The sequence below is a fragment of the Carica papaya genome, chromosome 8 (assembly GCF_054855325.1).
Source record: "Carica papaya isolate Zhongbai chromosome 8, ASM5485532v1, whole genome shotgun sequence".
NCBI classification, from domain to species: domain Eukaryota; kingdom Viridiplantae; phylum Streptophyta; class Magnoliopsida; order Brassicales; family Caricaceae; genus Carica; species Carica papaya.
In genome coordinates this window covers 7,270,813-7,282,686 of record NC_142316.1, presented here as the reverse complement: position 1 = coordinate 7,282,686, position 11,874 = coordinate 7,270,813, and the positions used below count along the sequence as shown (strand labels likewise).

The following is an 11,874-nucleotide window of genomic DNA, read 5'->3' as shown; positions in this document are numbered from 1 at the left end:
ACGTGGTTTTGCCACGTGGCAGGTCCTGGTTGGCCAGGACTGCTGACTGGGTCTGCTGACGTGGTTGCTGACGTGGCACGCGCGTTTTTTTTTTATTTTTTTTTATTTTTTTTTTCTCTTCTTCTTCAATTTCCCGAGCGCTACAATTTATTGCGTACTTACTATTTGCGAGATTTTCAAAACTGACCTATAGAGAAAATAGCTCAACAACATCATAATCTCATATTCAAGTAAACAAAAATAACAACATTCTCTTTTTATTTGCTTACTAGTATCTATGAGGGTCCGTAGAAATATCTCACTACGCATGAACCCATATCAAAACTTGTCAACTAACTGGCCATCCCCATACTCCGTCCGGTATGAGCGCCAAAAATACCAATCATGGATACCCCGTCTGATATGATGGTGAAACGGGCCGTTCCCATACTCCATCCAGTATAAACGCCAAAAATACCAATAATCGATATCTCGTCCAGTATGAGGCGACGTTAACGGTAGTGTTTCCTATATACCCGGTCTGTCCACCATTTTTTAGGATATATAGTAACATTGTCATTTATTCATTCACTTAACAAATCAATTTTTCGTTTACATTTGATTTTCAGTTTTACAATTTTAACTGTAAATCACACAAAACAAACAATACATGAATAAAGGATACACAACTGAATCATCTTACCAATTTCAGTGTATTATCATCCATTTAAAATTATAAAATCAAATAATCAGTTAAAACATTACATAAAATACTGTATTATTTATAATTAAACTTCAATTCCATAATAGAGAATAAAGTGATGGATTCTTACCCGAATCGGTGTCTGAAATGCTGAACTTTTTACTGCGTCTATTGGCAGTCTCCAGATTTCTTGAATTTTTTGAGGAGATTAAAACACGCTTCACGTACATAAAAATATTCTAAAAAATTCAAAATTGATGTTCAAACTCTTTTTTAACCAATTTCAGAATTTCAGCACGGCGGTCCGGCGACGGCATCATCCCTCATAGCGGCGATTTGCCTCGGACTGGCCGTTTTCAATCGGTTTTATACAAATTCTTACAAGAAAATATGTTAAGGGGCTTTAGTTGACCAAAAAAATTAAAAAATAAAAACTTACCGGCGGCGGGATTTCCCGGTGCGGCGGCTCCACCGGCTCACCTTTGCGGCTGGACATTTTTATTCGACTGATCTGTATAAAACAGAATGGTGAACGTAATGGTGAAAAAATTGCACGAAACAGAATTAGAAAGGGGCTCATCAGAAGTAATTTTTTATTTTTCTTTCAAAAATATCTCCCGAACCCAAATTTTCACTTATTTTTTCTAACATTGTTTTTTAATTTGATCATTAATCTATTTTTTCTTAATTTTATATTAAATAAATATTTATAAATTTTAAAATTATATTTTTATAAATATATATATATATAAATTTTTTAAAATTTTAAAATTAATATTGGGTCAAATTTCAAATCCGAATATTATAAGTAAGGACTACGTTAATATATATCTTTTGAATAATTTTTTTTTGGAAAGAGATATCATATCCTACTTAAGTAAATATAAACTGTGTAAAAAAATTTTCAAAAGAATTTATATACAAATTTAGAAATAAAAATTAGAATAATCTTTTATAAGTAAATATAATTTAAAGTTTTATTTATGCAACAAAAAATATTTTAATTATATTTTAATTTTTGAATATATTTTAGAATATCCTCAGAAATTTACAATTAAATACACGAAATTATTATATTTTTCAGTCATCTAGTAAATTTTATTTATTTATTTATTTATTTTGTTTTTCAGTTTAAACGGGTCTCTGAAACGCAGCCTAAACCCTAGTCGCTATACGTAATCGAATCAGAAGGACAGTCTCGGTGAACTTCAAGCCGCTTCTCCTTCTCCTCCCTGTCAAAAATTCCTAAAACGCTCTGATGGTAACTGTCATCTGTTTTTCTTTGTACTATTTGGTGTTGAGAAAGAGGTGGAAATTTCAAACCAAACGGGATCCGAGTTTCCGATACGCTTTCTCGGCAGCCAAACGGGATACTGGTTTTAATTTTTGTTTTCGGTGTCTTTGTTTTTCGAAGTTACTCATTGATTTGTGTGATGACAGGCGCCAAAGAAGGATAAGGCTCCACCACCGTCATCGAAGCCAGCCAAATCTGGCGGAGGAAAGCAGAAGAAGAAGGTAAACATTGGGTCCAAATTTTGTTCTATGTTCTTTGTTCATGATATAATATGTAGCATCTATTTCATGGAGTTGATTACTTTCTGTAGATGTTCTGTATATATAATTGTTGTAAATCTGGAGCTTCTTTATGTTTTCGGTCCCTGTGATAATCATGTGAATTTTACATCAGAATTTCGTAAAGTAGGCAGTTGAATGCCTTGTTTTCTAGTTTCCTTTATGCAGTTTTGTTGTTGATTCATTCAGGAAAAATCCAAATCTATACAGATGTTAAGGTTGCTATAAATAGATTAAGAAGGAATTTTCACTGTTGCTAGTATGCTTTGAATTTCTTTCCTCTATTTGAAGCTGACAATATTACGAGGTTGATATTTCTTTTTTTTGGGTATTTTAGTTATGTTTTACGGGCCTTTAATGGTTATTTGACTTAGTTAAACTGTTCAAGCTAATTATAAATTATATATAACAGTCTAGTGATTGATTTGCAGAAGTGGAGCAAAGGAAAACAAAAGGAGAAGGTGAACAACATGGTTTTGTTTGATCAAGGTACCTACGACAAGCTTCTCAGTGAAGTCCCAAAATACAAGCTTGTCACTCCTTCAATCTTGTCTGACAGATTAAGGGTATATTCCTCTTACAGTTTTGCATAATTTTTTCACTGCAGTTTGTGTTAATATTGTCTTCTTCCGAGCCTTTGTAATTTTTCGAGTATTTCTTATCTCGAGACCCTAATTTGCCTTTTGATATTTATCGTTGTTCACTGCTTGTACACATTGCCACCATTGAGTATAGAGAACACTTGAGAGTAGAATATACAAGATCATCTGCAGTACTTTTGTCAATGGGCTTTTGACCATTATCGATGTACCCTGCCTGGTTACATTTATTGTTATTAATGTTATTGTTTTCGGCTACATTCAGATCAAAACATTCGATTTACATGTCAAGAAAAATCTAAGATGAATGGACATTGTACTGGTTAATGGTGTCACTTATGATATATTTATTAGTAATACCAATAACAAATTTTATGATCTGTTTAAGTAATGACTTTATTTAACTATAGGTCACTGATGACTAGCCATAAACCTGCGTGATTGAGTTGGTGTTCTCTACTGTTTAACACTGGATTTGGTTAACATAATTGGTTCAGTTTGCAATTACTGTATGGGTTTCCCCCATAACCGAAGAGAGAGTTTCTGCTGACTGTACCCAAGAAATTGCATTTGATCAAATTTTCTTTACACACTACTGTTTTTAAATCCAACGTGAATCTCTGTGGAGGCCACTTGCTATCATGTGCGTGATGCTGCTTCTTTTAAGCAACATGATACAAACTCTTTTGATGTGGTTTGTAAGCCTCTTTTTGTTGTGCTTTGCAGATTAGTGGTTCACTTGCACGCAGAGCAATCAAGGATCTGATGGCCAGAGGTTCCATTAGGATGATATCAGCACATGCTAGCCAGCAGATTTACACTAGGGCAACTAACACCTAGAGGATGCATTTTCTTCATATCCCGAACTGGATAGTTCAGGGTATGCAGTTTCTATTTACTTTTTATTGGGTTCTGAATTTTGATGCTAGTAGTTTTCCACCACTTTTTTTTTTGACAAAAACAAAACTCAAGTAATACTGTTTCTTATTTTTGAGTTTAAGTTATTGTAATGACTAATGCAAATATGGTAAATTAGTATCACCTAAATTTTCATGAATTTTCTTCTGTTACACTTAATTTCTGAATATACACACACACACACACACGTACTTATTGAAATTTCCCTTAGACAGAACAAGTTGATAAAAGAAATACATAAGTCTGTTTTTAAAAGTGAATGTGTCAATGAATAATATAAAATTTTTGAGGCATTCTCTTGACAAATGTAACTTAATACTTAATATTCATTATTATAAAAATGATATAAAAGTAAAAGAGAGAAGAAATAGGAATTTGATATGAACATGTTAGAATCTTAAAGTAGTGTGCATTTGTGGACTCAAATGAGAATGAGGAATGTAGTTTGACATAATTAACAATAAAAAAATTGTAAGCATAGGAAGGTAGTGAAAACTACTTTCCGTAATAATTATAAGTTAATGTATTTATTTGCTTTATTATTTGAGATAATTTTAACTCATGTTTGGTAATCAAATAGGATAAAATATAATAGGGTTATGAAGGGTAGATTATAATATTACAAGACAAAATAAAAATTTATTTACATAAGGTAGTTGAAGAAGAGGATGAACATTGTATACAATCAAATAAATTTCATTAGGATCTAATATAGATGACATAATACTTTCTTAGAAAAGTTGATGACTCCGGATTTGAATCTTATATCCAACTCATATATAAAAAATAAGAGAATAAAGCCCTTTTGTGGTAACTCTTTGTTATGACTTTTACATTTGAAAAATTCTTTTACAACTACCAAAATACTTAATTTTACTTTCAATTTTTAGAAAATGTTCAAATTACATCTTAAACTTTTTTTGGGTTTAAATCAATTCTCAATCTTCGAAAATATTCAAATTGTACATCTAATCGTTAGCATTTATTAAAGTCGTAAGTAATAGTCACATGTGTTTACCGATATGTATAAATAGATAACATGTAGATGCTACGTCATTGCATGTGACAAACATGAAGGCAAATTATGGCATAATCATCTATGTAGTTGAATGCTTGTATGCCTTTCGCTTTTTGTGTATGGCAGATCATATCTAGAAGCATGACACTCTAATATGTTCCGTTTACAACGCTACTTATAAAAACATCACTCTCCTTACCATCGATAAAAATCTTGTCATGCAAGAGTCTTATTAGTGTCAAAATGACTCTGAATATCAAAATTGAAGATAAGAGAGTCACTGAATTTTTGTTTAAAACAGTCAATAAGCAAGATTCTAAACAACTAATGATGTCTAGCTCATCTAATTTAAAAACCTACAAGGATAAAGAGTCAATACGTCAACTACTGATGCTCGCTTTATCCCCATTCTTGAAGCGGATGAGAATGCCGATAAGGAGGATGAAAATAATGATGTAAAGGATTTCCAAGGGTTCTTTGTCAATCCTAACAATTCGTCATCTACCAAATCTGATACGTTCCCCCTCAACGGCTAATGTTCAAGAAATGTTCAGGTTAGGTTTATGTTGGAATATGTTGTTATATTGGTTAGTCGTAGCTATGAAGTTTAACTTGCTGCATTGAAGGTGAAGGCGCCCACCATTGCCACCACCAAGCTTTCACGTGGTACCTGCACATACATGCCAATAAACACATATGATACATACCGACGATTTTGATGGGTAATAACAATTAATGATGTAATTTGAATATTTTCAAAAATAGGAAATTAATTTAAACTTAAAAAAATTTTAAAAAACAATTTGAATATTTTCTAAAAATTAAGAGTAAAATAAGATATTTTGACATTTTTATAACTACATAAAAAATAAAAGTATTTTTGGCAACAACTAAAGTTAAAATTTAATTTAATAAGTTTATACATGATATTTTTAATTTCTAGATTTTAAAAAATAATTTTAATTTTTAATGAAAATTTACACTTAAAATTTCAAAATCTATTTTCATTAAACATACAATTTTTGCTCTTTTAAAATGATACAATAATTTTTACAATTATTTTTATTAAATATTAAATAATTTTTAATTAAAAGCCATTTTTACTGAATTATTATTTTAAAAACATTTTTAAAAATCACAACATAAATTACAATCACCGAACACCCATTAAGTAAGACCATGACTTATCCTACTCACAAAAGTTGCGCTTCTCAGACAATAAATAATAAGGGTGAGCATTTGTATGGAGTTGACCAGACTACACTGAACTGCACTAGATTGAAACCAAATGGAAATAATTTTTAAAACCGAACACCAGACCAATGTATCTCTAGCCTGGACTGAACTTTAAAACTTTGGTTTGATTTGGTTTTGGACCGAAGTGGAGCAAGAATTTACTTAAAAAGTTTTAATTATTTAAAGTATATTAATTTAATATTTTAACTTTAAATGTTAAAAATATATTATATTTACGTAATTTATACAATACACATCTATATTATTACATACATTATTTTAACTTTTTATATTATTAAATTTTAATCAGAACATAGTAAACAATATCGAATTTTTCCATAGCACACTGAATAAGCATGTGAATGGAATGAAAATTTCGATTAAAAAATTTTTGGACCTAAGACCAAACTAAAATTAGGGTACATTTTGGCCAAACTTACAACAAAATTATAATACCAAAATATATGTAATTATGAAATATTATTTGAGATTTGAAAATAATAGTATAAACCATGTAAAAAGAATTTCAAAAGAATTTATATATAAATTTAGAAACAAAAAATAGAATAATCTTTTATAAGTAAATATAATTTAAAGTTTTATTTATGCAACAAAATTTTTTATCGTTATATTTCAAGTTTTGAAATTATTTTAAAATATCATCAGAAATTTACAATTAAAAACATGAAATTATTATATTTTTCAATCATCTAGTAAACTTTATTTTATTTTTTGTTTAAATGGGTCACTAAATGGAACCGTCCACTCAAGCATAAATTAGGCTTGTTTATTGGGCTCAAGGCCCAATATCAATATTTTGTTTATTGGGTTGTTCGTCCTGCAGCATAAATTAGATTAAGGATGCTTTATTTCCAGACCCAAGCACGGCCCAAACCCTAGTCGCTATATACAATCGAATCAGAAGGAAAGTCTCCGTGAACTTTAAGCCGCTTCTCCTTCTTCTCCTCCCTATCAAAAAACCCTAAAGCACTCTGATGGTAAGTGTCATCTGTCTTTCTTAGTACTGTTTGTTGTTGAGAAAGAGGTGGAGATTTCCAACAAAACGGGACCTGGATTTCCGACGTGCTTTCTCTGCAGCCGAACGGATACTGGTTTTGATTTTTGTTTCTGGCGTCTTTGTTTGTCTAAGTTACTCATTGATCTGTGTGGTGACAGGCGCCAAAGAAGGATAAGGCTCCACCACCGTCATCGAAGCCAGCCAAATCTGGCGGAGGAAAGCAGAAGAAGAAGGTAACGTTGAGTTCAAATTTTGTTTTATATTCTTTGTTCATGATAGAATATCTAGCATCTAATTCATGGAGTTGATTACTTTCAATATATGTTCTGTCTGTATAGTTTTTGCAAATCTGGAGCTTCTTTATGTTTTTTTGTGTCTATGATGACATATTATGTGAATTTTACATAAGAATTTCTTAAAGTCAGATTGTTGAATGCCTTATTTTCTAGTTTCCTTAATGCAGAGTTATTCTCGATTCATTTAGGAAAAATCCAAATCTAAAACAGATGTTTAGTTTGCTATGAATAGATTAGGAAGGAATTTTCACTGTTGCTAGTATGCTTTAAATTTCTTTCCTCTATTTGAAGCTGAAAATATTGAGAGTTTGATGTTCTTTTTTTTGGTATTTTAGTTATGTTTTACGGGCCTTTAATGAACATTTGACTCAGTTAAACTATTCAAGCTAATTATAAATTATATATAACAGTCTAGTGATTGATTTGCAGAAGTGGAGCAAGGGAAAACAAAAGGAGAAGGTAAACAACATGGTTTTGTTTGATCAAGCTACCTATGACAAGCTTCTCAGTGAAGTCCCAAAATACAAGCTTGTCACTCCTTCAATCTTGTCTGACAGATTAAGGGTATATTCCTATTCCTCTTACATTTTTACATACAATTTTTTACTGCATTTTGCATTAATATTGTCTTCTTCGTGGCCTTTATAAGTTTTGGAATATTTCTTACCTGGATACCCTAATTTGCTTTTTGATATTTATTGTTGTGCACTGCTTGTACACATTGCCGGGATTAAGTATAGAGTACACCTTTTATTGAGAGTAGAACAGAGAAAATCACCTGCAGTACTTTTGCACGGGCTTTTGACCATTATCGATCTACCCTGCCTGGTTAGATTTATTATTACTAATGTTATTGTTTTCAGCTACATTCAGATAAATTCAATTTACAACTTAAGAAAAATCTAAGACAAATAGACACTGTACAGGTTATGGTGTCTCTTATAATATATTTATTAGTAATACCAATAACAAAGTTTATGATGTATTTAACTAACAGTGACTTTATTTAATTATAGGTTACTGATGACTGACCACAAACCTGTGTGATTTAGTGTTCTCCACTGTTTAACAGTGTGTTAACATAATTGGTTCAATTCCCGATTACTGATGGGTTTCTTCCATAACCAAAAAAAGGATCACTGCTGACTGTACCCAAGAAGTTATTACATTTGAAAAATTTTCTTTACACACTTGCAACTGTTTTGAGATCCAATGTATATCTCAGTGGAGGCCACTTGCTATCATGTGCTGGATGCTGCCTCTTCTTTTAAGCAGCATGATGTAAACTCTTTCGGTCTGGTTAGTAAGTGTAATACCCAAGTAAAATAAAATTTTATTTTATTATTTTTTATTTTTATTTATTTGATTTTTATTTAATTTAATTTAATGAAAATAAAAATAATAATAATGATAAAATTGGGTAAAAATATTATTTGGATTTAATTGAAATTGATTTTGGACAAAAAAGGTGAAAATTTGGATTATGAGGGTGTTTTAAAAAGAAAATCGGAAACTGGGAGTCAAAACGCAATTTAGAAAAATTGTGCCACGTCAGCACCCACCTCAGCAGCCACGTCAGCGGCAAGGTCAGCAGCCCTGGCCAACCAGGACTCGCCGCGTGGCAAGGCAACGCTGACCAGGGAACGGGCCACGTGGGCGATCCGCGTGCGCGCGATCGGACGGTCCAGATTCGTTCTCGCGCGCACGGACGGCCTAGATCAAACATGCGCACGGACGGCCCAGATTTACGCGCACGGACGATTCTGATTCAATCAGGCACGGACGGCCCAGATTGCATCGTGATGAACGGCTGAGATTTAATCCCAATTAAATCGCGATCGAACGGTCCAGATTTAATCTTGATGGACGGTTGAGATTAAAAGGCAAATGGTTTAAATAACCCCACCCACACCTGACCACAAAAACCCTAGCCTCCAGTGCCTCGCCGGAGAAGAAGAACTAGACGCCGGAGGAGCCGGTTGTCGCCACCCGCCGCCGCATCGGGGAAGTTTTCGACCGCCGATTGAGGTAAATTTTCTCCCCTGGCTCATTTTTCGATGCTGAGTCCGCCTATGGCCAAAGCGGAGCCAAACCACCGGCCAAATGGCCGGAAAACCCAGCCGAAGCCCAGCGGCCCCGCCGCGCCCCTCCTCTGTTTTTGCCTCTGATGAGGCCCTTCCCGGCCTCCGTTCGATGCAAATTTTATACCACTGTGATCACCATTCTTTTCTCTACAAGTTGATCGGAGCCAAACATCAAAACGCGACTCACGTCGGAGAAGCCGCCGCATCCGAGAGCACCGCCGCCGGTAAGTTTCGGTTTTTCGTGATTTTTTGGCCCACCGAGGGCCTTAGGGTTGTTTTATCGCAGGGACCGATGTAAGTGTGGCCGAATTCGGTTGAAAACGGCCAACCCGAGGCGAATCGCCGCCGCTTGCGGCGGCGTCGTCGCCAGAGCATGGCGGAGCCGCCGTGCCGGAAATCCGATATTGGTTGAAAGGGGCCTAGGTCTGATTTGGAATTTTTTGGGACATGTGCAGGTACCGGTAGTGCGTTTCAGTTTTCCAGAAAAAATTCAGGGAAATTAGGGACAGCCTGTAGGCACACTGTAGAGTCGAATTTAGACTCCGAAACAAGTAAGGACCCCTCACCTTATTTCCTATCGCGGTATTAAAGCTAAATAAATAATTAAACTGTACTGTGTGACTTTATAGATGTATAATTGATTAAGGTGTCCAATGGAGCCCGAGTCTGATACAGTGTTGGTCTATTGTTGTTTAATCAAATTTTCAGTAATAAATGCAGTATGATGTTTGATGTAATTATTTTATGGTCTCGTATGCATGAATCATGGTTTCTTTTATTATGGTTTGTATTATGGTGAACCCAATACTGTGTTGTCTTTTTTGGTGTCAATTACGGGTTTACATGTTGTGTATGATTGGATGATTGAGACCAATGAAAAAGACAAAAAGGTTATGTGAATTGATAAGTGGAAAATATGGACAGCCTGATTAGATATCCTGGGAGATGGTGGACGGACCGGGTCCGTAGGGAACTATATTGGGAACGTGGTCTCTCATATCGGACGGGGTATGGAGACCTTATGTGTTTTGGCGCCCATACCGGACGGGGTATAGGGACGACCCGTTTCACCCTCATACTAGACGGGGTATTGAGGTTCATAGTTTTGGCGTCCATACCGGACAGGGTATGGGGACGGCCCTGGAATCAGGTTGTAAATGTTAATGGTTCACGTGTAGAGGGAACCCCCTATGGATCCCCAAGGATACTAGTAGACTGGTAAAAGAGGAAATCTGTTTTCTGATGATTGAAATGTAAAAGTATGATATGTGTTATGTTATAAAGTGTGTATGATTTCATGATATTATAAGGTTATTGTTTTCATATGTTGTTTTCATGGATCTCACCGAGGTAAGTGGACAGTAAAAGTTTTTATGTTAATAAACGAGTTCGTTATAAATTATGCTCCATTGGTCATTTTTGTTTTTTACTCTCCTTTACTTCTCTGGCGGTGAGATAATGTGATGTCTTTACTGGGCTGATGTAGCTCATCCTTTATTTAACCATTTCAAGATCAGGAAGACGTTGTTCCCGAACCCGTTCCACAGGAAGACGGCGAAGGGGACGCCTAAAGACTTTATAGTTATATTTATAGTTTTTATTTCGAGTATCTCTTTTAGTTAGTTTGTTCCTTCATATTTTGAGTACGTTTTGGTTATTGTGTAAAGGATATTAATTAAAATTTTTATTATGCTTCCGCATTTGAGATTTTTAATACATATATTCTATTTAAATTTTCAGGGTTGTTACAATAAGTCTCTTTTTGTAATGTGCTTTGCAGATTAATGGCTCGCTTGCACGCAGAGCAATCAAGGATTTGATGGCCAGAGGTTCCATTAGGATGATATCAGCACATGCTAGTCAGCAGATCTACACTAGGGCAACAAACACCTAGAGGATGTATTTTTTTTCATATCCTGAAGTTCCGTGCAGGATATACCATTTCTATTTACTTTTTTTTGTCTGAATTTTGATGCAATTTTATGAGAGGAGTTTTGACACATGTTTTTGTTGTTTGGTAGATTAATGGATCTGGTACATGTATGTTTGTTTCACATTATATCTTAATCAGCCATGCTAAATTTTGCTTGAGGCTAGTAATTTAATATGTTAATTTAGATAATGAAAATATGTTTTCATATGATTTATCTGGAAGTTTAGTGGTTGTCTTTGAATTTTTTTTCCCCTAGCATAATAATTATGGTGTTCCTTAAGCCTAGGTGTTCATTTGCTAACACATGTAACACGCTTCCTTTTTCATCAAAATAAGCATGTTATTCTTTCAGCCTAGGAATGCCATATGCAATCCAAAAGGCCTTTGAAGAATTAACATTTGGGGAGACCATCTCTTCTGCAATCAGCTTAGAGCTGCTAAAATGATCCAAATTTGCCTTTAATGTTTGTATCTGCCTAATCATATGGCTCCCATGGCTAGTAAACCAGATTTTGATG

At 34.1% G+C, this 11,874-nt stretch overlaps 2 protein-coding genes across 6 annotated transcripts; both read left to right on the top strand.

Moving 5' to 3' along the window:
• Positions 1-1,802: 1,802 nt before the first annotated feature.
• LOC110814260 (small ribosomal subunit protein eS25) lies at positions 1,803-3,910 on the top strand. The gene is made up of 4 exons (XM_022041669.2): positions 1,803-1,943; positions 2,123-2,197; positions 2,686-2,820; positions 3,580-3,910. The coding sequence occupies exons 1-4, from the start codon at positions 1,941-1,943 to the stop codon at positions 3,691-3,693; spliced, it is 327 nt and encodes a 108-aa protein (XP_021897361.1). The 5' UTR covers positions 1,803-1,940; the 3' UTR covers positions 3,694-3,910.
• A 2,955-nt stretch (positions 3,911-6,865) lies between these two features.
• On the top strand, positions 6,866-11,523 carry LOC110814207 (small ribosomal subunit protein eS25-like). Of its 5 annotated transcripts, none has more exons than XM_088209572.1 (5): positions 6,866-7,023; positions 7,202-7,276; positions 7,769-7,903; positions 10,936-11,004; positions 11,204-11,523. In XM_088209572.1, the coding sequence occupies exons 1-5, from the start codon at positions 7,021-7,023 to the stop codon at positions 11,315-11,317; spliced, it is 396 nt and encodes a 131-aa protein (XP_088065698.1). In that variant the 5' UTR covers positions 6,866-7,020; the 3' UTR covers positions 11,318-11,523. The 5 variants fall into 5 exon arrangements, with proteins under 5 accessions (XP_088065698.1, XP_088065700.1, XP_088065699.1 ...); XM_088209574.1 differs by lacking the exon at positions 10,936-11,004 and adding an exon at positions 9,879-9,974; XM_088209573.1 differs by lacking the exons at positions 10,936-11,004; positions 11,204-11,523 and adding exons at positions 8,080-8,167; positions 8,356-8,683.
• The last annotated feature ends 351 nt before the right edge of the window (positions 11,524-11,874 follow it).